The sequence below is a fragment of the Heterodontus francisci genome, chromosome 23 (assembly GCF_036365525.1).
Source record: "Heterodontus francisci isolate sHetFra1 chromosome 23, sHetFra1.hap1, whole genome shotgun sequence".
Taxonomy (NCBI): Eukaryota; Metazoa; Chordata; class Chondrichthyes; order Heterodontiformes; family Heterodontidae; genus Heterodontus; species Heterodontus francisci.
In genome coordinates, this window is record NC_090393.1 from 17436306 (window position 1) to 17461202 (window position 24897).

Below are 24897 nucleotides of genomic sequence, written 5' to 3' on the forward strand. Positions count from 1 at the left end.
CACAATATTCCAAGTGTGGTCTAACCAGGGCTTTATAGAGCTGCAGCATAACCTCGCGGCTCTTAAACTCAATCCCCGTTAATGAAAGCCAACACCCCATACGCCTTCTTAACAACCCTATCAACTTGGGTGGCAACTTTGAGCGATCTATAGACGTGGACCCCAAGATCCTTCTGTTCCTCAACACTGCCAAGACTCCTGTCTTTAAGCCTATATTCTGCATTCAAATTCGACCTTCCAAAATAGTGGTAATGTCACTGGGCTAGTAATACAGCAGCCTAGGTTAATTCCCTAGGGACATGGGTTTGAATCCCACCACGGCAGAATAATTCAAAGTTGTTGTAAAAACCTGTCTGGTTCACTAATTTCCTTTAGGGAAGGAAATCTGTCTTTACTGGCTCTCTTACATGTGACTCCAGACTGTGGTTTACTCTTAAATACCCTCCTGAAATGGCCTTATAAGCCACTCAGTTGTATTAAACTGCTACAAAGTGTAAGAAAAGTAATGAACCCGGCATCGACCTAGGTACTGGAAACGACAATGGCAAACCCAGCCCTGTGGACCCTGCAATGTCCTCCTTACTAACATCCAAGGCCAAATTGGGAGAGCTGTCCCATAGACTAGTCAAGCAACAGCCTGAACTTGTCTGTAGGGTATGATTCTGTGAGTATGACTATGTCCCTGACACCACCATCCCATCCCATCCCACTAAAGGTGGTGGCACAGCAGTATACAGTCGGGAGGGAGTTGGCCTGGGAGTTCTCGACAAGTCTCATGGCATCAGGTCAAACATGGACAAGGAAACCTCTTGCTGATTACCACCTACTGCCTTCATGGCCCCACTCTGCCATTACCATCAAGCCAGGGGACCAACCCTGGTACAATGAAGAGTGCAGGAGGACATGCCAGGAGCAGCACCAGGCATACCTCAAAATGGTCAGTCTGGTGAAGCTACAACACAGGACTACTTTCATGCCAAACAGCGGAAGCAGCATGCACTGGACCAGAATAAGCGATCCCATAACCAACGGATCAGACCTAAGCTCTGCAGTCCTGCCACATCCAGTTGTGAATGGTGGTGGACAACTAAAAAATGTACAGAAGGAGGAGGCTCCACAAATAGCCCCAACCTCAACGATGGGGGAACCCAACACATCAGCAAAAGACAAGGCTGAAGCATTTGCATCCATCTTCAGCCACGTGCCGAGTGGATGATCCATCTTGGCCTCCTCCAGAGGTTCCCAGCATTACAGATGACAGTCTTCAGCCAATCCGAGTCACTCCACGTGATATCAAGAAATGGCTGAAGGTACTGGATACGGCAAAGGCTATGAGTCCTGACAATATTCTGGCAATAGTACTGAAGACTTGTGCTCCAGAACTATCCGCGCCCCTAGCCAATCTGTTCCAGTACAGCTACAACACTGGCATCTACCCTGCACTGTGGAAAATTGCCCAGGTATGTCCTGTGCACAAAAAGCAGGCCAATTACCGCCCTATCAGTCTACTCTGTTATCAGCAAAGTGATGGAAGGGGTCATCGACAGTGCTATCAAGTGGCACTTGCTTGGTAACCTGCTCAGTGATGCTCAGTTTGGGTTCCACCAGGGCCACTCAGCTCCTGACTTCATTAAGGCCTTGTTCCAAATGTGGACAAAAAGCTGAACTCAAGAGATGAGGTGAGAGTGACTGCCCATGACATCAAGGCAGCATTCAACCAAGTAAGGCATCATGGAACCCTAGCAAACCTGGAGTCAATGGAAATCAGGGGGAAAAATCTCAGCTGTTTGGGATCATACCTAGTGCAAATGAAGATGGTTGTGGTTGTTGGAGATCAATTATCTCAGTCCCAGGACATTACTTCAGAAGTTCCTTAGGGTAGTGTCCTAGGCCCAACCATCTTCAGTTGCTTCATCAATGACTTTCTCTCCATCATAAGGTCAGAAGTGGGGATGTTCGCTGATGATTGCACAATGTTCAGCATCATTCGCGACTCGTCAAATACTGAAGCAGTCCGTGTCCATATGCAGCAAGACGTGGACAGTATCCAGGCCTGGGCTGCCAAGTGTCAAGTAACATTTGCACCACACAAGTGCCAGGCAATGTCCATCTCCAACAAGAGAGAATCTAACCATCTCTCCTTGATGTTGAATGGCATTACCAGCGCTGAAACACCCATTAGCAACATTCTGCGGGGTCACCATTGACCAGAAACTGAACTGTACCAGTCACATAAATACTATGGCTACAAAAGAAGGTCAGAGACTGGAATTCTGTGGTGAGTAACTCACCTCCTGACTCCCCAAAGCCTGTCCACTATCGACAAAGCACAAGTCAGGAGTATGATGAAATACTGTCCACTTGCCTGGATGGATGCAGCTCTAACAACACCCAAGAAGCTCGACAGCATCCAGGACAAAGCAGCCCATTTGATTGGCACCCGGTCCACCACCTTCAACATTCGCTCCTTTTTACCACCGATGCACAGTGGCAGCAGTGTGTACAATCTACAAGATGCACTGCAGCAACTCACCAAGGCTCCTTCGACAGAAGCTTCCAAACCCACGACCTCTGCCACCTAGAAGGACATGGGCTGCAGATGCATGGGAACACCACCATCTGCAAGTTCCCCTCCAAGCCGCACACCATCCTGACTTGGAACTATATCGTGTTCCTTCACTGCCGCCGGGTCAAGATCCTGGAACTCCCTTCCTAACAGCACCATGGGTGTACCTACACCCCAAGAACTGCAGTGTTTCAAGAACGTGGCTCACCACTACCTTCTCGAGGGCAATTAGGGATGAGCAATAAATGCTGGCCTAGCCAGCGATGCCCACATCCCACGAACGAATTAAAAAAAAGAAACGTATTAGATACTGAGGGGGCTTGACAGTGTAGATGCTGAGAGGATGTTTCCCCATGTGAGGGAATCCTGAACTGGGGGCACAGTTTCAAAATGAGGGATCTCCCATTTGAGATGAAGATGAGGAGGAGTTTATTTTCTCAGAGGGTTGTTAATCTTTGGAATTCCCTTGCCCAGAGAGCGGTGGAGGCTGGATCGTTAAATATATTCAGGGCTGAGTTAGACAGATATTTGACCTTCAAGGGAGTCAAAGATTATTGGGGACAGGCCGGAAAGTGGAGTCGAGACCATGATGAGGTCAGCCATGATCTTATTGAATGGCAAAGCAGGCTCGAGGGGCCAAATGGTCTGCTCCTGCTCCTATTTCTTATGTTCTTATAAGTCGGGATGTGATCCAATTTCTTGGGCACTGAGTCTGACTGTCTCAGAGAGATGAATTTTCACCAGTAGTTGTTTATCCAGAGGGCTTCAGTGATTCAGCTGCGTGTCAAATGAGCTGCCTGATACATCATACTGAATAATTAGTCCTGGTCTATTCCCTGATCAACAGATATGATTTAAGCAAAAGTATTTAAACAAAAGTAATTGATTTTTTTTGAGGGATTAGAGATGGCCAAATCCCTTGTTAATAGTAGTCCTGGTTACAAGACACTGTCTTTCAAGAGGGTCTGATTGTGAGATTCATGGTTTAAAAGGAGGCTTTAATGATATTGTCTCTTTTTTAAAGAATTCTTAATGGTGAGAATCCCTTTTTATAGGGCTCAAGATGGTGAGATTCTCTGTTTAAATAACTGATGATGAGATCCCTCTTTAACAAGGGTCCTGGTGATGAGAATTCTTAAAAAGTAGTTCTGTTGAATATTCCCTCTTTAAGTCATAAAGCAGTTATGTGTTGATTCTTTGGTTGCTTGCTTTTCAGCGTGGTGAAGTTCCGTCGTACGGGTGAAAGTACAAGGTCAGAAGATGACACATGTTCTGGAGAGCACGAGATTGAGATAGAAGGAGTGCGGTCTGAGCTGGAGCCAGTTGAACTGGACGATGGAGGCACTGTCCCCAAAGATTTTGCAAATCCGACAGATGGTAGAGTATATATTTTTTTTATTCGTTCATGGGATGTGGGCATCGCTGGCTAGGCCAGCATTTTATTGCCCATTCTGAATTGCCCTTAAGAAACTGAGTGGCTTGCTGGGCCATTTCAGAGGGCATTTAAGAGTCAACCGCATTGCTGTGGATCTGCAGTCACATGTCGGCCAGACCAGATAAGGACGGCAGATTTCCTTCCCTAAAGGACATTAGTGAACCAGATTGTGATTAAAAAGAGGCTTATACCGTCATAAAAATGTCTCCTATATAGAATGGAAACATGTACAATATCATTTATATGCTACAAATAGCCAACAACTTTTGATAACGTTACATTAAAATTAGGTGTCCTCGTGATAAAGGAATTGCTTGGTACAAACCATACTGACAAGAAAAATCCCAGCTTCAATTTCCAGCCTGTAATAGTTTAGCTGATCTCAGCCAACATAGATGTCTCAGCCACAAATTGCCTCCACTCCATTGGGAAGGATGACTAAAGTGAATTGGAGTACTCACTCCTGATCATTATGTAGGATGTGTGTAAATGCTGTTTAAGTCAGGATTGGGTTAGGGACATAGGAGCAGGAGTAGGCCATTCAGTCCATCGAGCCTGCCCCGCCATTCAGTATGATCATGGCTGATCATCCACATCAATGCTGTTTTCCCACACTATCCCCATATCCTCTTATGCCATTTGTATTTAGAAATCTGTCAATCTCTGCTTTAAACATACTCAATGACTGAGCTTCCACAGCCCTCTGGGGTACCGAATTCCAAAGATTCACAACCCTCTGAATAAAGAGATTTCTCCTCATCTCTGTCCTAATTGGCTTCCTCCATATTTTGAAATTGTGTCCCCTGGTTCTAGACTTCCCAACCAGGGGAAACATCTTTGCTGTATCTACCCTATCTATCCCTTTAAGTATTTTGTAGGTTTCAATGAGATCACCTCTCATTCTTCGAAACTCTAGAGAATACAGGCCCAGTTTCCCCAATCTCTCTTCATAGGACAATCCTGCCATCCTGGGAACAAGTTGCACTCTCTCTATGGCAATAATGTCGTTCCAAAGGTAAGGGGACCAAAAATGCACACAGTAATCCAAGTGCAGTCGAACCAAGGTTCTATACAATTGAAGCAAGACTTCACTACTCCTGTACTCAGATTCTCTTGCGATAAAGGCTAACATACCAATAGCCTTCCTAACTGCTTGCTGCACCTGCATGTTAGCTTTCAGTGACTTATTGACAAGGGCACCCAGGTCCCTTTGTACATTTAAACTTTCTAATCTCTTACCATTTAAGAAATACTCTGCACATCTGTTCCTCCTACCAAAATGGATAACTTCACATTTTTCCACATTATATTCCATCTGCCACATTCTTGCCCACTCACTGAGTCTGTCCAAATCCCCATAAAGCTGCTTTACATCTTCCTCACAACACACATTCCCACCTAGTTTTGTGTCATTTGCGATCTTGGAATTACTACATTTGGTCTCCACATCCAAATCATTGATATATATTGTGAATAGGACTGGAACTAATATCCTCATAGGGAGATTTGCTAGTTCTGTTGGGGCTGGGAACCTGAAGGGTAGCTCAAATTGAAAGGAAGTAAAACTGGTAACAGGAGGTAGCTAGTAGCAAGTGACATTAGAAGGCAGACGAAACAAAGGCAAGCATCAACTAGGCTTAGAATGCAGGATGTCAAGAAGACAAGGTTAAGGACACTCTTCCTGAATGCACACAGCATTCGCAACAAGGTAGATGATTTAAAGGCCCAAATAGAGGTAAATAGGTATGATCTAATTGCCATAACAGAAACGTGGCTACAGGGTGACCAATATTCAAGGATATGTGACATTTTGGAAGGACAGGCAAAAAGGAAAGGGAGGTGGTGTTGCGCTGATAAGGGATGGGATCAGTACATTAGTAAGGGAGGATCTCCGATCGGAAGAACAAAATGTGGAATCTGTTTGGGTGGAGGTAAGAAACAGCAAGAGCCCGCAAACATTGGTAGGAGTTGTTTATAGGCCACCAAACAGTAGTGGTAGTGTGGGGCATGGCATTAATCAGGAGATTTAGAGTGGCATGGGTAATACAGTAATAATGGGTGACTTCAATCTGCATATAGATTGCGTAAACCTATTGAGCACTAATGCTGTGGAGGACGTGTTTCTGGAGTGTGCTAGGGATGGTTTTCTAGAGCAGTATGTTGAGGAACCGACTAGAGAACAGGCTATTTTAGATCTAGTATTATGTAATGAGAAAGGGTTAATTAATAATCAATATTTGCCAGTTCTGATGAAGGGTCACTGACCTGAAACAATAACTCTGCTTCTCTCTCCACAGATGCTGCCAGACCTGCTGAGTATTTCCAGCATTTCTTGTCTTTATTTCAGATTTCCAGCATCTGCAGTATTTTGCTTTTATTTTATAATTAATAATCTTAGTTTAGTTTAGTTTAGAGATACAGCACTGAAACAGGCCCTTCGGCCCACCGAGTCTGTGCCGACCATCAACCACCCATTTATACTAATCCTACACGAATCCCATATTCCAATAACATCCCCACCGGTCCCTATATATTTCCCTACAACCTACCTATACTAGGGGCAATTTATAATGGCCAATTAACCTATCAACCTGCAAGTCTTTGGCATGTGGGAGGAAACCGGAGCACCCGGAGGAAACCCACGCAGACACAGGGAGAACTTGCAAACTCCGCACAGGCAGTAACCAGAATCGAACCCGGGTCCCTGGAGCTGTGAGGCTGCAGTGCTAACCACTGCCCCACTGTGCCGCCCAAATGTTCTTGTAAAAGAACATTTAGGGATGAGTGACCATAATATGATAACATTTTACATTATGTTTGAAAGTGAGGTAATTCAATCTGAAGCCAAGGTGTTAAATTTGAACAAAGGAAATTATGAAGGTATGAGGGACAAATTGGCTAAGGTGGTTTGGGAAAATACATTAAAAGGTATGACAGTACATAGGCAATGGATAGTCTTTAAAGAAATATTACATTGTTTACAGCAACTATACATTCCTTCAAGGCACAAAAACCCCAAAAGTAAAGGCAATGAACTGTGGATAACAAAGGAAGTTAAGGATTGTATAAGATTAAAAGAAAAGGCCTATAAAGTTGCCAGAAATAGTAGTAAACCTGAGGATTGGGAGGATTTTCGAATACAGCAAAGGAGAACCAAGCAACTGATAAAGAAAGGGAGAACAGAATATGAATGTAAGCTCGCAAAACATATAAAAACGGACTGTAAAAGGTTCTATAGGTACGTAAAAAGGAAATGATTGACTAAGATAAATGTGGGTCCATTACAGGCAGAGTCAGGAGAATTTATAATGGGGAGTAGAGAAATGGCAGAGAAGCTAAATGATTACGTTGTGTCTGTCTTCACCGAGGAAGATACAAGAAATCTCTCAGAATTAGAGATCCAAGGGATTAGGGGGAACGAGGAAATGTACCCCAACAGAGGGCAGCACATCAGGAGTAGAGCAGACTGGCAGGAATAAAATTAACTATGGGAGGAGAGATGAAGGGAGAATGAAAATTAAGATGAAAAATGGGAGTCAAGTGCGTTTTCAACATTCCCTATTTTTGTTTAGATGTGTTCATAGTGGAGGACGCTGTGGAGGCCATTGGATTTGGGAAATTTCAATGGAAACTCTCAGTCCTTACTGGACTGGCATGGGTAAGTAATAGCCACAATTTATTTTCTCCAACGCCTCAATTGTTTAGTCCATACAGTTAGAGGACGGTCGTGGTTGTTGCAGAATGGTAATGGAGGCACAGGAATGGAGACTAAGAAGGATTGTGAAGGGTGTGCAAAATTAAGAAGTTTTAAGACTAAAAGCGGTTCCCTCTTAACAAAGTAGAAATGTAGAATAAACTCCCAGCTAAAGTAGATAATGATATGTGAATTAGCACCTTTAAAAACAACTGGATGAATACTTGGTGAAGAATGGGATTGAGGATTAAGAACAGACAGAGATGAACAGGTTTCTCTGGAGCAACTCGCCCGTGAGAATATCTGGCTAAGGAAGGCAACTAGTCAAGGCTATACAATTTCGGATGTAAGGCTGGAATTGTACTCTAGGGATTCACTTGATTTATCCTTGGGGATAGGAAAAACTTTGCAAGACTTTTCCTCAGATGATTAAATGGGTAGGATAGATCCCATTCTAGAGCAAATTGGATATAGTCCATGATGGAAGGAATAGGCTTGATGGACTAAATGGAGCCTTTCTCATTCTAAGCTTTCTTTCTTTCTTTTTATGTTGGCTGCTGGTTGCTAATTCTGTAATACATGCCCTGAGTGTGCTTGTTGTTTTTAGATGGCTGATGCCATGGAAATGATGATCCTCAGCATTCTTGCGCCTCAGCTACACTGTGAGTGGAGATTGCAGAGCTGGCAGGTTGCCCTCCTAACCTCGGTATGATAACATCTTTGGATTTTCAAGAGTAGCACCAGTCATTTGACGCTGAACACATTGTAAGAAATTGTACTAAAGTTCCATTTTGATCCATTTTCTCTCACCCCTGTTCTCCTGTCCCTTTCTCTTCCACACCAGGTGGTGTTCATTGGAATGATGTCCAGCTCATCTCTTTGGGGAAACATATCGGACCAGTATGGCAGAAAGACTGTGCGTATCAGCCATGCCTGTTTTTTTTTCAATTTTCTCCTCTTGTGTCCTGATTCTTGCTAGGGTACAGTTTATGGCCTTCGGCATCGTTCTGGTAACTCACCCGATTGATTTGTTCCTCATGCGTGTGCCTAAACAGCGAGGTTCCAGGGCTATTTGTCTATGAAGAATGCAAGATCCAAGACTAACCCTGTCCTCACCTGGCATCCACATATATACACCTTTCAGCAAGGATCACCGGATGGCAACTTAGTGCATGACTGATTTTCCCCATCCTAGTCCAGGGTGTTTAAGACTATGTGTAGCATCCCAACACCATCCTGAGTGAGATCAGCTAACTCAGCACAGATCGAGGAACAAACCTGGGACCTTTCCAGTCTATAATCTTAGTATCATACCACATGATGCATTCGCCAACTGAACTATTGGTGTACCTTGTGCGTCTTTTTAACAGTTGTGCAGAGATGAAATTGTGTCCAATATTGTTCATTTTAAAGGATAAAGTCAAAGTATAAGCCAAACCAGGCCCTTTTAGGTTCTAGTAAAAAACAAAATATAAATTATTTGATGGGTGATACTCAAAATTTAACATCATCTTTGTGGCTCCATGGAGACCCAACATTTTTAGGCTGAGGTGTTACTCAGGCTGAGCTGCTGTTAGGTATTGATAATGGACCCAACCAAGCTGTTTTCAGGTAGATTAGTCTGATCTTGTTGAATGGCAGAACAAGCTCGAAGGATCAAATAGCCTACTCCAGCTCCTATTTCTTATGTTCTTATAAGATAACCATCTGCTGTAGATGCTGACTAGACATAGGGATGTCGGTACCAGCTGTACATTAGACTAAAAATGGTGGCTCTTCATGGAACTGAGTAAATTATGCAAGTAGTTTCTGTGCTGTATATTCTATGTAATTATCCTTCTGTGTGAGATAGCAATTTACATATACATCCTCTTAATCTAGTCAACTCTTACTTGCTGCTTATGGTGTAGTGTCGTCACAGATTAGATGACCAAATACTTCCATTCTGTCCACATTTATCACCCTGACCAGCCTGTGGTTCAGCCCTTGAAGATGTCTTTCCACCTTTGGTTTCCTACATTGTTCCAACCAACCTCAACACAAACTTCAGGACAATATCTTGCCTAGTGATGAGACTTAAACTGTGCCAGGTATTCATTGTCTGTAAATCTGGTACTGAAGCTGAGTGTCCCAAACAATGCAGCTATGAGGAAAGATTGGATAGGCTGGGGTTGTTCTCCTTGGAACAGAGAAGGCTGAGGGGAGATCTGATTGAAATGTACAAAATTTTGAGGGGCCTGGATAGAGTGGATGTGAAGGGTCTACTCACCTTAGCAGAGAGGTCAGTGACTTGGGAGCATAGATTTAAAGTGATTGGTAGGGTGGTGGGGGTCTAGAACTCACTGCCTGAAAGGGTAGTTGAGGCAGAAACCCTCAATTCTTTCAAATCTGCAGGGCTGCGGACCAAATGCTGGAAGGTGGGATTAGAATAGGTGCATCGTTTTGCGGCTGGCAGAGACATGATGGGCCAAATGGCCTCTTTCTATGCCTTAAACTTTCTATAATTCTATGGATTCACCATGTAGGGAATCATAGGTGTGAAACTGCTTCTTACTAGGGGACGGCACAGTGGCGCAGTGGTTAGCACCGCAGCCTCACAGCTCCAGCGACCTGGGTTCGATTCTGGGTACTGCCTGTGCTGAGTTTGCAAGTTCTCCCTGTGACCCCGTGGGTTTTCGCCGGGTGCTCCGGTTTCCTCCCACAGCCAAAGACTTGCAGGTTGATAGGTAAATTGGCCATTATAAATTTCCCCGAGTATAGGTCGGTGGTAGGGGAATTGAGGGATGGTGGGGATGTGGTCGGAATATGGGATTAATGTAGGATAAGTATAAATGGGTGGTTGATAGTCGGCACAGACTCAGTGGGCCGAAGGGCCTGTTTCAGTGCTGTATCTCTAAATAAATAAAATAAATAAAAAATAAAAAAATAAATTCCACAGCATAGCATAGGAGTGCTTAATGTCCTGAAGTACCAATCTTCTATTTCCTTGTAATTCAGAAGGGTCTAAGCCACCAACTGTTGAAGTAAGTTAGGTTTAAGTGTAGTACATATTTTGGCCAAATAGAATTCATCCTTCCAACATACCAAATGTACCACATTTTAACCTCCACCAGCCAAGAGGACCTCTGTTTATCATCTCATTTGAAGTATGGCATCCAACAAAGCAGCACTTCCTTTGTATTGCACAGTGATGTTAGCCTAGTTTATGTGCTCAATTCTTGGTGTGGGGCTGGATCTCTCAAGCTTTTGATCCAGAGGTGAGCTGACATTAAAGGGTAGAAATTTCTCCTGGGCTGGTGCAAAACAAGCAGCACCAGATCGGCCAATCTGAAACTGCCAGTTTTGCGCTGCCACCCGTGGGGAATTTCTACCCCTAAATCTCGGGTCACTGCTGGAGTCTGGGATTAATCATCTATGTTTCTATGTGTTAACTCCAGGGTCTGAAAGTTAGCGTACTCTGGACATTGTATTATGGAGTACTGAGTGCCTTCTCACCAATCTACAGCTGGATACTTGTGCTCAGAGGCTTGGTCGGCTTTGGGATTGGAGGTGTTCCACAATCGTGAGTGTATCATTTTGAAGTTTATGATTTCTTAAACTTCTCCATTCTAAATGAATAAATAATTATTTCTAGTCTTGGTTGCTCCACACAGGGTAACGCTGTATGCAGAATTCCTTCCAATGAAGTCAAGAGCAAAGTGTATCTTACTAATAGAGGTGAGTGGGACATGATCACTGTCTTGGAATGTGTACTATCTGATATTATTTGTGGGAGGGATATTGAATTTTTCTTTGTGTTGATCAAGGTGAGGGATGTCACTGCTGGGAAAATCCAATTTTTACACTGGGTCTCTATAGTAAGTAGTCCAAGGTCAGGTATAGCACAAGTTAGATACAGGATAGTGCTCTGCCCACTATGTTCCATCACACTCTCCCGAATCAAGTACTGCATGGATTAGATGTAGAGTATAGCTTCTGTCCTTTCAAGCTCTCCAAAGTACTGCACGGGTTAGATAGAAAGTAAAGATTCCTTTACACTAAGAACATAAGAAATAGGAGCAAGAGTAGGCCATTCAGCCCCTTGAGCCTGCTTCACCATTCAATAAGATCATGGCTGATCTGATTGTGGCCTTAACTCCACTGTTCTGCCTGCCCCCATAACTCTTGACTCCCATATAGATCAAAAACCTGTCTAACTCAGCCTTGAATATATTCAATGACCCAGCCTCCACTGCTCTCTGGGGAAGAGATATCCAAAGATGTCCCTCTGAGAGAAGAAATTCCTCCTCATCTCCATCTTAAAAGGGTGACCCTTTATTCTGAAACTGTGCACCCTAGTTCAAGATTCCTCCATGAGGGGAAACATACTCTCAGCATCTACTCTGTCAAGCCCCCTCAGAATCTTTTATATGTTTCGGTAATATCACTTCTCTCTCTTCTAAACTCCAATAAGTATAGGCCCAACCTGCTCAATCTTTCCTCATAAGACAACCCCTTCATCCCAGGAATCAGCCTAGTGAACCTTCTTTGAACTCTTCCAATGCAAGTATATCCCCCTTTAAATAAGGGGAACAAAATTGTATGCAGTACTCTAGGTGCAGTCTCACCAATGCCCTGTCCAGTTGTAGCAAGACTTCCCTACTTTTATATTCCAGCCCCCCTTGCAATAAATGCCAACATTCCATTTGTCTTCCTAATTACTTGCTGTACATGCATGCTAACGTTTTTTTGTGATTCATGTATGAGGACATCCAAAGCCTCCTGTACTGCAGAATTCTGCAATGTGTCTCCATGCAAATAATCTGCTTTTCTATTCTTCCTGCCAAAGTGGATAACCTCACATTTTCCCACATTATACTCCATCTGCCAAATCTTTGCACACTCACTTAACCTATCTATATCTCTTTGCTGACACTTTGGGCTGGATTTTAACAAGCCCTCGACGTTGTGATCCATGGTAGGGGGGGTGGGTTGGGGGGCCTGAAGACGGCTCCGGATGAGGTTCACCATGCACCTCGATGCTGGCAGGGCCAGGCCCGATCCTCCCGGCAGCGGCGAGGCTTCGTGGCGCCCCCCGCCCACCCCCGAGCCACTGGGCGACGGGACCCCAATTAACATATGAAAACCAATAAAATGAATACTTTCAATTAGACTTACCTGCGATGTTGAGGGCCCGCCGCGATGTTGAGTGTGGTAGCTGGCACTTCCACGCCTTCCATTCCCCGTTCTGGGAAAGGCGGCATGACACTGGTGGAGAGGGTGGGAAGAGTTAATATTTTCAGTGCGAGAGGTGGGGAACGGGGTCAAATAAACGTCATGGGTGTAGGGGATGCTGGGAAGGATTGAAATTCAAACTTTGTGCAGTCTGGCGGGAATGTCACATTAAAGTTAAGTGTTTTCGGGGGGAGGGGGAAAGGCAAATAGTTATTGCAATTGTTATTGGGGGCGGGTGGGAAAGGGGCATAAGAAATATAGTCATTTAATTTTGAGAGGATATTCCTTTAGAAATTTAAATATGCCAGCAGGGCTTACTGCCCTTTAAAAATGGCGTCAGCACCTGCACACGGGCAGCTGACACAATTGCAGGGAACAGACAGCCCGTCCCCTCCGCGAGATTGAGGGGGGTGGGGGGGGGGGGGCGGGCCGCCCCGGCTATTTAAATGAGCCGCCATGCTTGAGATTGCGGTGGTTCTTTGGCATGCGGCTCACACAGGCGGGCTGCCATTTGTCGAGCTCGCTGCTGATCCAACCCTTTGTGTCCTCTTCACAACTTGCTTTTCTACCTATCTTTGTATCATCTGCAAATTTGGCTACAATACACTCCGTCCCTTCATCCAAGTCATTAATATAGATCATAAATAGTTGAGGCCCCTGCAATGATCCCTGTGGCACTCCACTGGTTACAGTTTGCCAACCTGAAAATGCCCCATTTATCCCAACTCCCTGTTTCCTGTTAGTTAGCCAATTCTCTATCCTTGCTAATATTTTGCTCCCAGCACCATAAACTCTTATCTTGTGTAGTAACCTTTTATGTGGCACCTTATCGAATGCCTTTTTGAAATCCAAATAGACTACATTTACTGGTTTCCCTTCATCCACCCTACTTGTTACATCCTCAAAGAACTCTAAATTTCCCTTGAATTTCTGCTTGATTGTATTATGATTTTCTAAATGTCCTGCTACTCCTTCCTTATTAATGGATTCTAGCATTTTCACAATGACAGATGTTAGGCTAACTAGCCTCCTAAGCCAAGTGCAGCATAGGTAAGGAACAAAATAAAGCTCCCCTTCACTAAGCAGAAGCCAAACACTTAGCCCACAAGGAACATGGAGAAAATGTGAATTTTGAATCATTTCCCAGGCCATTCCAGTGTACTTCCTAAAGCCCAATTATTGGTTGGCATTGTCATCTCCTTGCCTCTGGGCTAAAAGATAGTACATGACACAGATGCATCCAAGGACAGCAAAGGAATAAAAATACAATCTATCAACACTTAATATTCAGCTTTCTGCTTTTCTCAGCATCTGTGGATTGTGCTTAATTGAAGCTCTCTTCATTTTCAGGTGTTCTGGGCCTTTGGGACTGTATTTGAAGTACTGTTGGCAGTGGTGGTGATGCCCACATTAGGCTGGCGCTGGTTGCTCATTTTTTCTGCAGTGCCTCTTATGATTTTCGCCATCTTGTGTTTTGTAGGTATTTCCACTGAAAGTAAAATTTGAATAGAAAGTGATACGGATGTATGAATTTGCTGGGGGAGGGGAGAAAATAATCAATTGATTTGATGCACCCAATGATGCACCCACCAAGACACTGAGTCCTCACACAGAGAGGCTGGAATTTGAGCCGTCGGGAAGAAGGTTGAACAGAGGCTAGGCTCTTTCCCATGAAAATCTAAAGGCAGTGATCCAAGGTACACCTAGCACACCTTGTAGCAGCTCTTTACAGGAGCATTGGTAGAGGCTTAATGGCAGGTCCTCCACCTATACTTTGGGTCATTGATGCTGGGCAGTGAGGATAGAGAACAAGGGTTGGAGGGGAAAGATAAAAGATAATGTTATATTGTAAGAGGGGGTAATAAATGATTTAATGACTGCAGCAGTAGTTCACAGGACTCCTAGCTAGAGGGGACACAAATTTAAATCTTCCTATCAACCCTCTGTTACCTCATTCAACAACTGTTGACAATTCTCAGCCTGGTTACCTGATATGAATCATTGAAAAAGGAAAGTTTCAAATAGCAAGGCTCAAACTACCAGACACCATAGAATATCATGGACTGTTCACTAAACGCATTGCTTTGTATGGAACTTAATAGAAATTAATTTGATCTGTTGGAATTCTGTATAGTGAAGTAATCAGAAAAGGAATTAATTAACTGGATTTCTAAATATTGGGAGTTGGATCGTATAGTCTTATTATGGTTTGATAATAGACCAATTTATTTTTAACCAAATTGTATTTGTAAAGTCACCTGATCAGATAACAGGGAAGGCTTAACCAACCTTTACTCCATCACCATTATACACCAAAGTTACGTTTATCAGATGTTCCTTCTTTCTCTCTTGTAGTGGCTTCCAGAAAGTGCACGTTATGACGTACTGTCTGGGAACCAAGAAAAAGCCCTTGCCACATTAAAGCGCATTGCTACGGAAAATGGGGCACCAATGCCACTTGGAAAATTGATAGTTGCCAGACAGGTAAGGGATAACTGTTAATTTTTATTAAAATATTCTTTCTGTGAAATTCAGATCAAGAATTTTTAGAAACAGGAAAAGGGCATTAGGTTCAACAAGAGCATTCCTTTTGATAAATCTCAAACCTACCTGTCTACCTTATTATTTTCTTTAATTTATTCTTCCTTCAGGAGCAGGAGTGGATTATTCAGCCCTTCGAGCCCACTCCATCATTCAATGAGATCATGGCTGATCTTCTAGTTCAACAACATTTTCCTGTAATGTCCCTGTAACCCTTGATGTTTTTAAGATGTAGAAAACCTGCGGGAGAGCAGACGAAGAAGAAGTGATGTCCATCACAATTCTTTCTCCTGATCATTAATCCAGTGACTCATGCTGAAAAGTATGCACATGTAGATGTCGGATAAGGTCCGAATTGGACTTTGCTGTGATGTTCTTTGTGGTCAACTAGCTTGTCAAAGCTCAGTCTAAGCCACACATGATGAACAGCCATTTGATTAAGAATCCCAAATGGTCGTCAGTGCACAGCACTGGAAAGTAACAGTGCTCCAGAATACTGCTCTGTACATCGTTACGAAAGGACTTAAATATGCATATTTTTAAAAATGTGAAGTCCCATTATCTTTTAGAAACTAGTGATGTCAGTGTCCCATTTGAATACATAGGGACAGGAACAGTGGATATTAAGTGATATATATCAGCCGATACAACTTTAAAATGTAGCCTGACATTAGTTGGTAATCTTGCATCATCTGGGAAACAAACACTAGGCACAAGTCTTTCCTTCCCCCTTCTACCAATAAACTCATAAGGTGCATTAGAAGGTGCTTGGGAATAACTCACCTGACTGGTTCAGCTTCCTCCCTGTCTCTGCCTTCTACCCATCCCCTGATGAAGGGACAAGACAGGGAGAAAATAAATGAGTTGGTACTGTATTTACCAAAATATTATTTAAGGAATTAATAGATTCCATAGCATCCAAATGTTGATTATAGTTGCAGTGGTTTGTGGTTAATTGTTAAATAAATAAACTTTTCCCTCAGCCTGTACTGAACTAAATATGACAAATGTTTGTTTGAGACAGGAGGACCGTGGTCGTATTGGAGACCTCTTCACACCACAGTTTCGAATGACCACCATCCTTCTGTGGTTCATTTGGTAAGCCTTTTTTTTAATATCAAATTAATGCAGTTCAGTATGGTTTTTATAAATTTAACTGTCCCAGTTACCTTTGGAAACCTCTGCCTTATTAACAACCAATTGGCAAGGAAACATGTTTTTTTTTTATCCTTCTTATTGTCCACACATTAAACCAGCAGTTTTTTGAACTATGAACTCTCCATGGAAGATGAGGAAAGCCAAGCTTTCTTGAGTATTCCCATTCGCACACCAATTTTTCCAACTCCATTTTTCTTCTGTTAGCACTAATGAAGACTGAGTAGGAATAGTAAGCCAATAATAAGCACTAAACTGAAGCGCGTTCAGTATCATTTCAAAATATGGGTGGATGGGAAGCACCATGGTTAATCGTTTTCACCAGTTACTAACTCAGTTTCCTCTGTACTGGAGCTGGCACACTACTTTTCCATCCATTGTTTATGTATTCATAGTAATTGGTTTGTTGTGAGTTATTCAGATGGCGAGCCAACTAATCCGCAAAGTGTATCGTTTCCAAAGAAAATCGATCACTCCCGTAGCCCATTCTGCTGCCAAGCCGTTTACGTTCTTCTCAGAAATGTGTCCGTTTAAGTAGGAGTGTACAGAACCAAAAGGGGTCATTTCAGTCTATTTGCCTGTGCCAAAGTTTGAAAAATAACACACAGTACACCATTTCTCATATCCCTCAAACTTGAGTAGTCTTTCTCATGTTGCTCTTTTCCCTGTGACATTGATTTATTTTGTGCTCACTTTGACATTTCTTGGCTTTTTGTATTAGTTGACAGTTTGGATATGAAAAATATTTACTTTCTTCCCTGGTAACCCTCTTATTGTTTTCACTCTAATGTTCTTCATCTAAAGAAAGAAATAACACATTTGTTGAATTTTCAATGGATGATCTAGAAATACAGAACGTTGCAGCAAGCTGATTTAAAATGCACAAAGTTAGGAATGTTGACTTTGCAACAGAAATTGAAAGTCCAAAAGAATATATCAGCTTGATAAATATAGTTAATCCTTTATAACCTTAGCTAATGTTAATCTTGGTGACATTTCTGGAAGGGGTTCATAATTTGGAGAAGGGAGGTTACATTGCTGAGTGATTGTGAGTAATAATGCAAAGGCCTTTGCTTCTGTTTTCAGGTTTTCCAATGCTTTCTCCTATTATGGACTGGTTCTGTTAACCACAGAGCTTTTTCAGGCAGGTGACGTGTGTAGCAGTAAGTATGTCTCCCTATTTTACCGTTACAGTAATGAGGCGGGTGGGTGGGTGGAGAAGGCAAATCTTGTTGATCCACATTGACTATAGTTCTGAAAGCTGCTCCAATGGACTAACAACTAAAATGAGTCAATACTAAAGAAATCACTCTTGTTGGATAATGAAATAGATCTTGCGCTTAACTCCAATAACATGGAATCAAATTCATTCCTCCAAGCAGAGTACTTTTTGGACTCAGTCATCATTTGTTTTTTTTTTCCAAAAATATACTTTATTCATAAAAATCTGTTTTTAAAAAAAATCACAAAACAGTTCCAGGTTGACATTCCAGAAAGTACAAAAGGAATCAATTTCCTTCAATACAGTAAGTGAGTTGCCTCACAACCCTTACATTCCATTTTACATGCAATACACATTTGCATTACACAACAAAACCATATTTTGTTGCATACAGCCCAAGGGGTTTTACACAGGTTCCAGCCTCTCGGTTCACTATGGTGGAAGGATCTTACACAGTGGTCTTTCCGCATTGAGCCTTTGCGACGTCTGCCCCAAGCTTTAGTGCGTCCCTCAGCACGTAGTCCTGGACCTTGGAATGTGCCAATCTGCAACACTCGGTCGTGGACAACTCTTTGCACTGGAAGCCCAGCAAGTTTCGGGCAGACCAAAGAGCCCCTTTCACCGAATTGATGGTCCTCCAGCAGCAGTTGATATTTATCTCGGTGTGCGTCCCTGGGAACAGCCCGTAGAGCACAGACTCCTGTGTTACAGAGCTGCTCAGGATGAACCTTGACAAAAACCACTGCATCTCTTTCCATACCTGCTTTGCAAAGGCACATTCCAGAAGGAGGTGGGCAACAGTTTCTTCCCCACCACAGCCACCTCGAGGGCAATGTGCGGAGGGAGCGAGACTCCAGGTGTACAGGAAGGATCTGACGGGGAGGGCCCTTCTCACCACCAGCCAAGCTACGTCTTGGTGCTTGTTTGAAAGTTCTGGTGATGAGGCATGCCGCCAAATGACTTTGGCGGTCTGCTCGGGGAACCATCTGACAGGATCCACCATCTCCTTTTCCTCTAGGGCCTTGAGGACATTCCATGCAGACCACTGTCTGATGGATTGGTGGTCAAAGGTGTCTTTCTGCACACATCTTTCCACGAAGGATAGGTGGTATGGCATGGTCGAACTGGTTGGAGCATTCCGCAGCAATGTGGCCAGACCCATCCTTCACAACACCGGGGACAGATAGAACCTCAGCACACAGTGACACTTGGTATTTGCGTACTGGAGTTGTATGCACAGCTTGATGCAGCTGCACACGAAGGTGACCATCAGGATGAGGGCGATGTTGGGTACATTTTTCCCGCTCTTATCCAGAGGTTTGAACATCGTGTCCCTCCAGACCCGGTCCATTTTGGATCCCCAGATGAAGCGGAAAATGGCTCGGGTGACCGCCACAGCGCAGGGTGGGGTATGGGCCAGACCTGCGCCACGTAGAGCAACAACGTGAGTGCCTCGCACCTGATGACCAGGTTCTTACCCATAATGGAGAGAGATCGCTGCTCCCATATGCTCAGCTTATGTTGTACCCTGGCTACTCGCTCATTCCAGGTTTTGGTGCACGCCCCGGCCCTTCCGAACCATATCCCCAACACCTTCAGGTGCTGACCTAACGGTGAAGGGGACAAAGGATCGGTCAGCCCAGTTCCCAAAGAACATGGCCTCACTCTTGCTGTGGTTAATTTTGGGTCCCGAGGCCAGTTCGAACTGGTCGCAGATGCTCATCAGTCTGCACACAGACAGCGGATCCGAGCAGAAAACGACAACATCATCCATGTACAGGGAGGTTTTAACCTGAGTGCCTCCACTGCCTGGGATTGTCACCCCTCTTATGCTCGCATCCTTCCAAATAGACTCAGCAAAGGGTTCAATACAGCAAACAAACTGGACAGGGGAGAGAGGACAGCCTTGTCTGACTCCAGATTGGATCGGGAAACTTTCTGATTCCCACCCATTGATTGAGACTGTGCGACTGATGTTTGTGTAGAGCAGTTTGAACCAATTGCAGATTCCCTCCCCAAACCCCATTTTGGAAAGCATGTTCATCATGTAGGTGTGCGATATCCTGTCAAAAGCCTTTTCCTGGTCCAGGCTGATGAGGCAGGTGTCCGCCCTCCTGTCCCGTACATAGGCGATCGTATCCCCGAGTAGCGCGAGACTATCAGAGATCTTCCTGCCGGGTACAGTACAGGTCTGATCAGGGTGGATCACCAACTCCAGAGCAGACTTGACTCGACTGGCTATGACGTTTGACAGAATCTTGTAGTCAGCATTAAGCAGTGAGATGGGCCGCCAATTTCTGATTTCTGCTGTCTCCCCCTTCCGCTTGTAGATGAGGGTGATGATGCCTTTCCTCATGGATTCTGACATGCTGCCGGTCAGGAGCATACTCTCGTATACTTCCAGCAGGTCCGGGCCGACCCATTCCCACAGGGCCAAATACAACTCAACCGGTAAGCCATCGCTTCCGGGAGTTTTACTAGTCTCGAAGGATTCGACAGCCTTTGTCAGCTTGTCCAGTCTCTCCCTCATGCTGTCATCTAAGACCTCTGTGATAGATGACAGGAAGGACTGGGAGGCTCTGCTGTCTGTGGGCTTCACGTCATACAGCCCAGCATAAAAGGATTTGCTGATCCTTAGTATGTCGGACTGCAAAGATGTTACCGACCCATCCTCTTCCTTCAGGCTCCTGATCACGGAGCTCTCTCTGTGCGTACCTTTTGGAAGAAGTAACGCGAGCACATCTCATCCTGCTCAATGGAGTGAACTCTAGACCAGAAGATGATCGTGGAGGCCTCCGTGACAAAGAGAGAGACCTGCTGGCTCTTCACCTCATGGAGGTCCTTCTTGACCTCGACTGCAGCTGGAGCAGATTTTGCATACTTTTCTGGAGTCTGGACATTTCTCTCTGTCTCTCTCTCACCCTCTGAACACCTTTGAAGATAAAGAACATCTTGATGTTCTCCTTGATCGCCTTCCACCAGTGAACTGGAGACTCAAAGAGGGATTTCATGGTCCTCCAACCTTTGTAATCCCTTTTGAGTTCCTCAACGTTCTCTGGGGTTAGCAGTGTAGCATTGAGCTTCCATATCCCCCTGCCAACCCGCTGGTCGTCCTGTAAGTGACAGTCAGCCAGTAAGAGGCAATGGTCAGAGAAGAACATTGGCTTGACGTCGGTGGATCTGACCGTGACAGCACGGGACACAAACAGCTATGCTCCGTCTGCAGGTTTGCTGAAGACGTCGTGCAGTTTGGCATCTTTTACTGTTTCTATTAGGAATCTGGACGTAGCGTCCAGTTTGCTGTCGTCTCTGCTGGATTGTCCAGCTACATCGATGATGCAGTTGAAGTCACCGCCTAGGATGACCGGCCTGGACGTCGCCAGCAGCAGTGGGAGCTGCTGGAAGACGGTCAGCTGCTCGCTGCATTGAACCGGGGTGTACACGTTGATCGACCGGAGCAGAGCATTGTTGTACATTACATCTGCTACGAGGAGGTGACCACCCACCACCTCCTTAACTTCGGAGATGGTGAAGTTACCTCCCCGCAGCAGAATACCCAGGCCGGAGGAACGGGAATCATTACCCCCTTGACCAGATCGATGGCATGTGGGACCACCATCGCAACCATTACCTGTAGGTGCTGAGGTGTGGTCTTCCACATTCCTGCAGAAACAGTAGGTCGGCTTTGACCTTGGTGAGGTAATCCAAGGTTGAAACACATCGTGTAGTGGATTTAATGCTACGCACATTAATTGAAGCAATCCTTATGCACATTTTTTAAGTTAGTTGTTGCTTCCCATGCCATTTGTCCTTGCTAGTCCCAGTCCTTCGGAATGTTCTTGCATACCCAGAGTGTACTCAAGTTGTTACACGATCATTGGGCTCAGAAACCCCTCCTGATTTTTCATGCAGCGTTTGTTTCGCTGGGGTGACATCGTGGCGGGGGGGGGTGGTGGTGGGGGGGTCGTGTAGCAGTAAGGATTGGGCTGTCCTCTGCTGTTCCCCTCGAAGATATCACTGCTCCCAGCTTCCCGGAGCTGGGGTGCGCCAGACGTGTCGTTGCTCTCGATGTCCCGGAGCTGGGATGCGCTGGGCATGTCGCTAGGTTTGGCGCTTTGGGTTTGGGGCGAGCTGGGCCCATCACAGCTTCCAGTGCCCGGGGGCTAGGGGGCTTTATCTTCCAGCTCCTTTTGAGTTCTGCCGCCTCTTTTGAAGGTGCCGTCGTTCCAGCACTTCCTCGTCCAGTGGGGAGGAGCTGCTGTAGTCTGTCTCAGACGGTAGCCTCCTCTTGCCACTGGTTCGGGTGGTGGCCTGTTCCGCTTTTGGAGGCTTTTTCTTTGTGGTTTTCCTTTGTACCACTTGCCACTGACCTGTTTGTCCATTGGCTGCCTCCTGCTCCATTGATTCTGTCTGTGGAGGAGGGGTTTCCGGGCACAGGGTAGGTGCTGGGTTGCTGGTTTCAACTGCCTCCCCTTCCTTCTCCTTCTCAGGTAGATTTTCCTCGCTGCGGAGAGGGTTGCTTGTCTCCTTTCCAGCACCAGACGCCGTCGTCGTTCCTTCTCCCGGCCTTTTCTTGGACCTTGCCGCCTGAGCATAACTGAGGCAGCGTTTGGGGTAGGTTTTGTAGAGGTGGCCTGCCGCACCGCACAAGTTGCAACCCTTACTTTGCTTACTGTCCTTGCTCTGATGGCCTTCCTTCTTGCAGTTCTTGCAGACAACCGTGCTGCAGTTAGCTGCCACCTGACCAGATTTGCCACAGGTGCGACAAACTCTGGGCTGCCCAGCGTAGACCAAGAAGCCTCAACTTCCCCCGATAGTGAAGCTGGAGGGAGGGTGGATGATGGCTCCATTGGCATCGACCTTCATGGTCACCTTGACCTGCCGCTTGCTGTTCCAAATCCCAAATGGGTCCTAGACATCAGTGCTGCTGCTGGCCACCTCGACATACCTGGCGAGAAAGGTGAGTACATCCACAACAGGAACATGGGGGGTTGTAGAGGTGAATTGCCACCACCCGGTCACGTTGTGACGGAAGCGCGAAGAGTGGCTCCGCTTTGAGGATGGACAGCGGCGCCTGGTTTCCTTTCTCCTTGAACACCTTCAGGAACTTGATGCATCCCGCCACATTCTTAAACGTCACATCAAAATATCCACTGCTGGGGAAGTCCTGCAGGCAGAAGATGGGAGGCTCTTGTGTCTGTTGCTTGCTCATTCTCAATGGGCTGATCCATTGATGTATTGTGCGGGAATCTCAGTCCAAGTACTGACATTACCCTTTAAGGTCATGACTCCATGTCGTAGAATAATCATGCAAATGAACAAAGCCAATTTTGGGATGGTTTTTGAAGGGTGCTGTTGCCAGGAACAGCCTGAAAACTCATCTTAAATGCTGCTCCGTTTCCCTATGAAATCTGATCTAAACCTTTTAGTTAAATTTTATGGAGACAAATCGTAGCTTGTAATCTGATAGGCAATGCTTCTCTCAACTTTTGGTCTTTTTCTCTGTTGTTACCTTTTTGTCTTTATTTTGATTGCCATTGCTCCTTTGAAATTTCCACCCAACTCCAAATGGAGCATTTTATGTTTTCTTCCTTCTCCTTGCCTTGCCTCTGTGTTGATGTCAGGACTCATTGCACCATTTCCTATTCTGAGTCAGTCTTCTCTGGACCTCAAATATGTGGGAGTCCTTATCTCCCTCAGTCTTACTTTCCTCCTTCCATTGACAAGCTTTTGATGCTCAATTATGATATCGCCTAACCGTTACTTCTTGACTGAACATTTTCCTGCATTTTAGGCCTTGGCACAACACTGTACTAAAAAGAACCCATGACCCCGATCATACAATTAATTGCATATTTCTCCTGTTCAATTAGAAATATAGGGGAAGGGGATTGCTCTCGTTACTAGGGAGGGTAAAACTATAAATGCATTTCTTTTGAATACAACATGTCAGTCTCTTCAGGAGAGAAAGGAGATAAAATTGACAAGAAAAATATAAATTAATGTTCACTTGGCATGGGCACATAGGCTGATGATAATTCTACTTAATTTTTTTTAGTGTCGACAGGTAGGAAGAAACCTGAGGGAAGGTGTACACTGGAATGTAAGTACCTGAATGCCACCGACTACACGGACCTTCTATGGACCACATTGTCAGAGTTTCCAGGTAAGAACTCGGGAGATGTTCTATTCTACATGTTATGAAAGTGCTTCTATTTTTAAATATTTTTTGAGGAATCGTATTTTAGAATTGCGGAGATGGATTCATTGGAGGACTGAAGTGATTCCATGGATGCTGGACTTTTTTTTTTAAAAGGGTCGCTGGAAATGTTTAAAAACAACATTTACTGGATGTCACATGTCTTCAGCTAAGTAAACAACAGATGTCTTCTGACAATGGGAGTTGCTTACAAGAGAAGTGACATGTCAAGATTTATGGTGCTCAAGAATGGGTTTCATTTTTGAATACTGTTTTGAGTCAGTTGGATTTGTAGCCTGCTGAAAGAAACACCCAGCTCATCTTTTCTCCACCTCTCTGAGAAACCCTGCAAAAAATCCAGTGTGTGATAGCTGTAACGCCTGATGCCACATTTCTCCTGAGAAGCTTTTGAAAGATTTCCTCTCGATATCTCCTGAATGAACTGCTTCTGAAAAGATCCCAGTGACCCATCTACATGTACTCAGACTCCAGACTGTATGCCATCTGGAAAATGACGTATCTTATCCTTTTTCTTCAAGAATTAACAAGTACTTTGGCCAAAGCATCTTTATTTTTCCTTTAACCTGTATGTATGTGTGTGTGTGTGTGTTGGATATTTATTATAATTTCATACTTTTGTTGTTTATTAAAGAAACCTGGTTGCTGGATTTTATTCTGAAACGAAAATAAGTAGAGTATATGATTAGCCGCATTGGTAACTGGGTACACATTTAAATATATGTTGTGACCTGTGGAGAAGTGGAACTCCTCCTGCTTTGGTCGTAACAGCATTCATGCTACGGAGTACTTAAAGGATTTAATATGAGATGGTGGTGGGAGGGGGAAGAAAATTGAATCAAAATTCCAGATT

At 44.5% G+C, this 24897-nt stretch overlaps 1 protein-coding gene across 1 annotated transcript in view; it reads left to right on the forward strand.

Annotated features, from left to right (window-relative positions):
• The window catches only part of svopa (SV2 related protein a), a 48362-nt gene that overhangs the window by 14429 nt on the left and 9036 nt on the right, over nt 1-24897 (forward strand). The window contains exons 2-12 of the mRNA XM_068055553.1: nt 3783-3943; nt 7574-7659; nt 8303-8401; nt 8540-8611; nt 11133-11257; nt 11349-11412; nt 14260-14385; nt 15265-15393; nt 16475-16548; nt 17692-17768; nt 23886-23993. Coding sequence (XP_067911654.1) covers nt 3783-3943; nt 7574-7659; nt 8303-8401; nt 8540-8611; nt 11133-11257; nt 11349-11412; nt 14260-14385; nt 15265-15393; nt 16475-16548; nt 17692-17768; nt 23886-23993 — 1121 coding nt within the window. The remainder of the gene's footprint in view (nt 1-3782; nt 3944-7573; nt 7660-8302; nt 8402-8539; nt 8612-11132; nt 11258-11348; nt 11413-14259; nt 14386-15264; nt 15394-16474; nt 16549-17691; nt 17769-23885; nt 23994-24897) is intronic.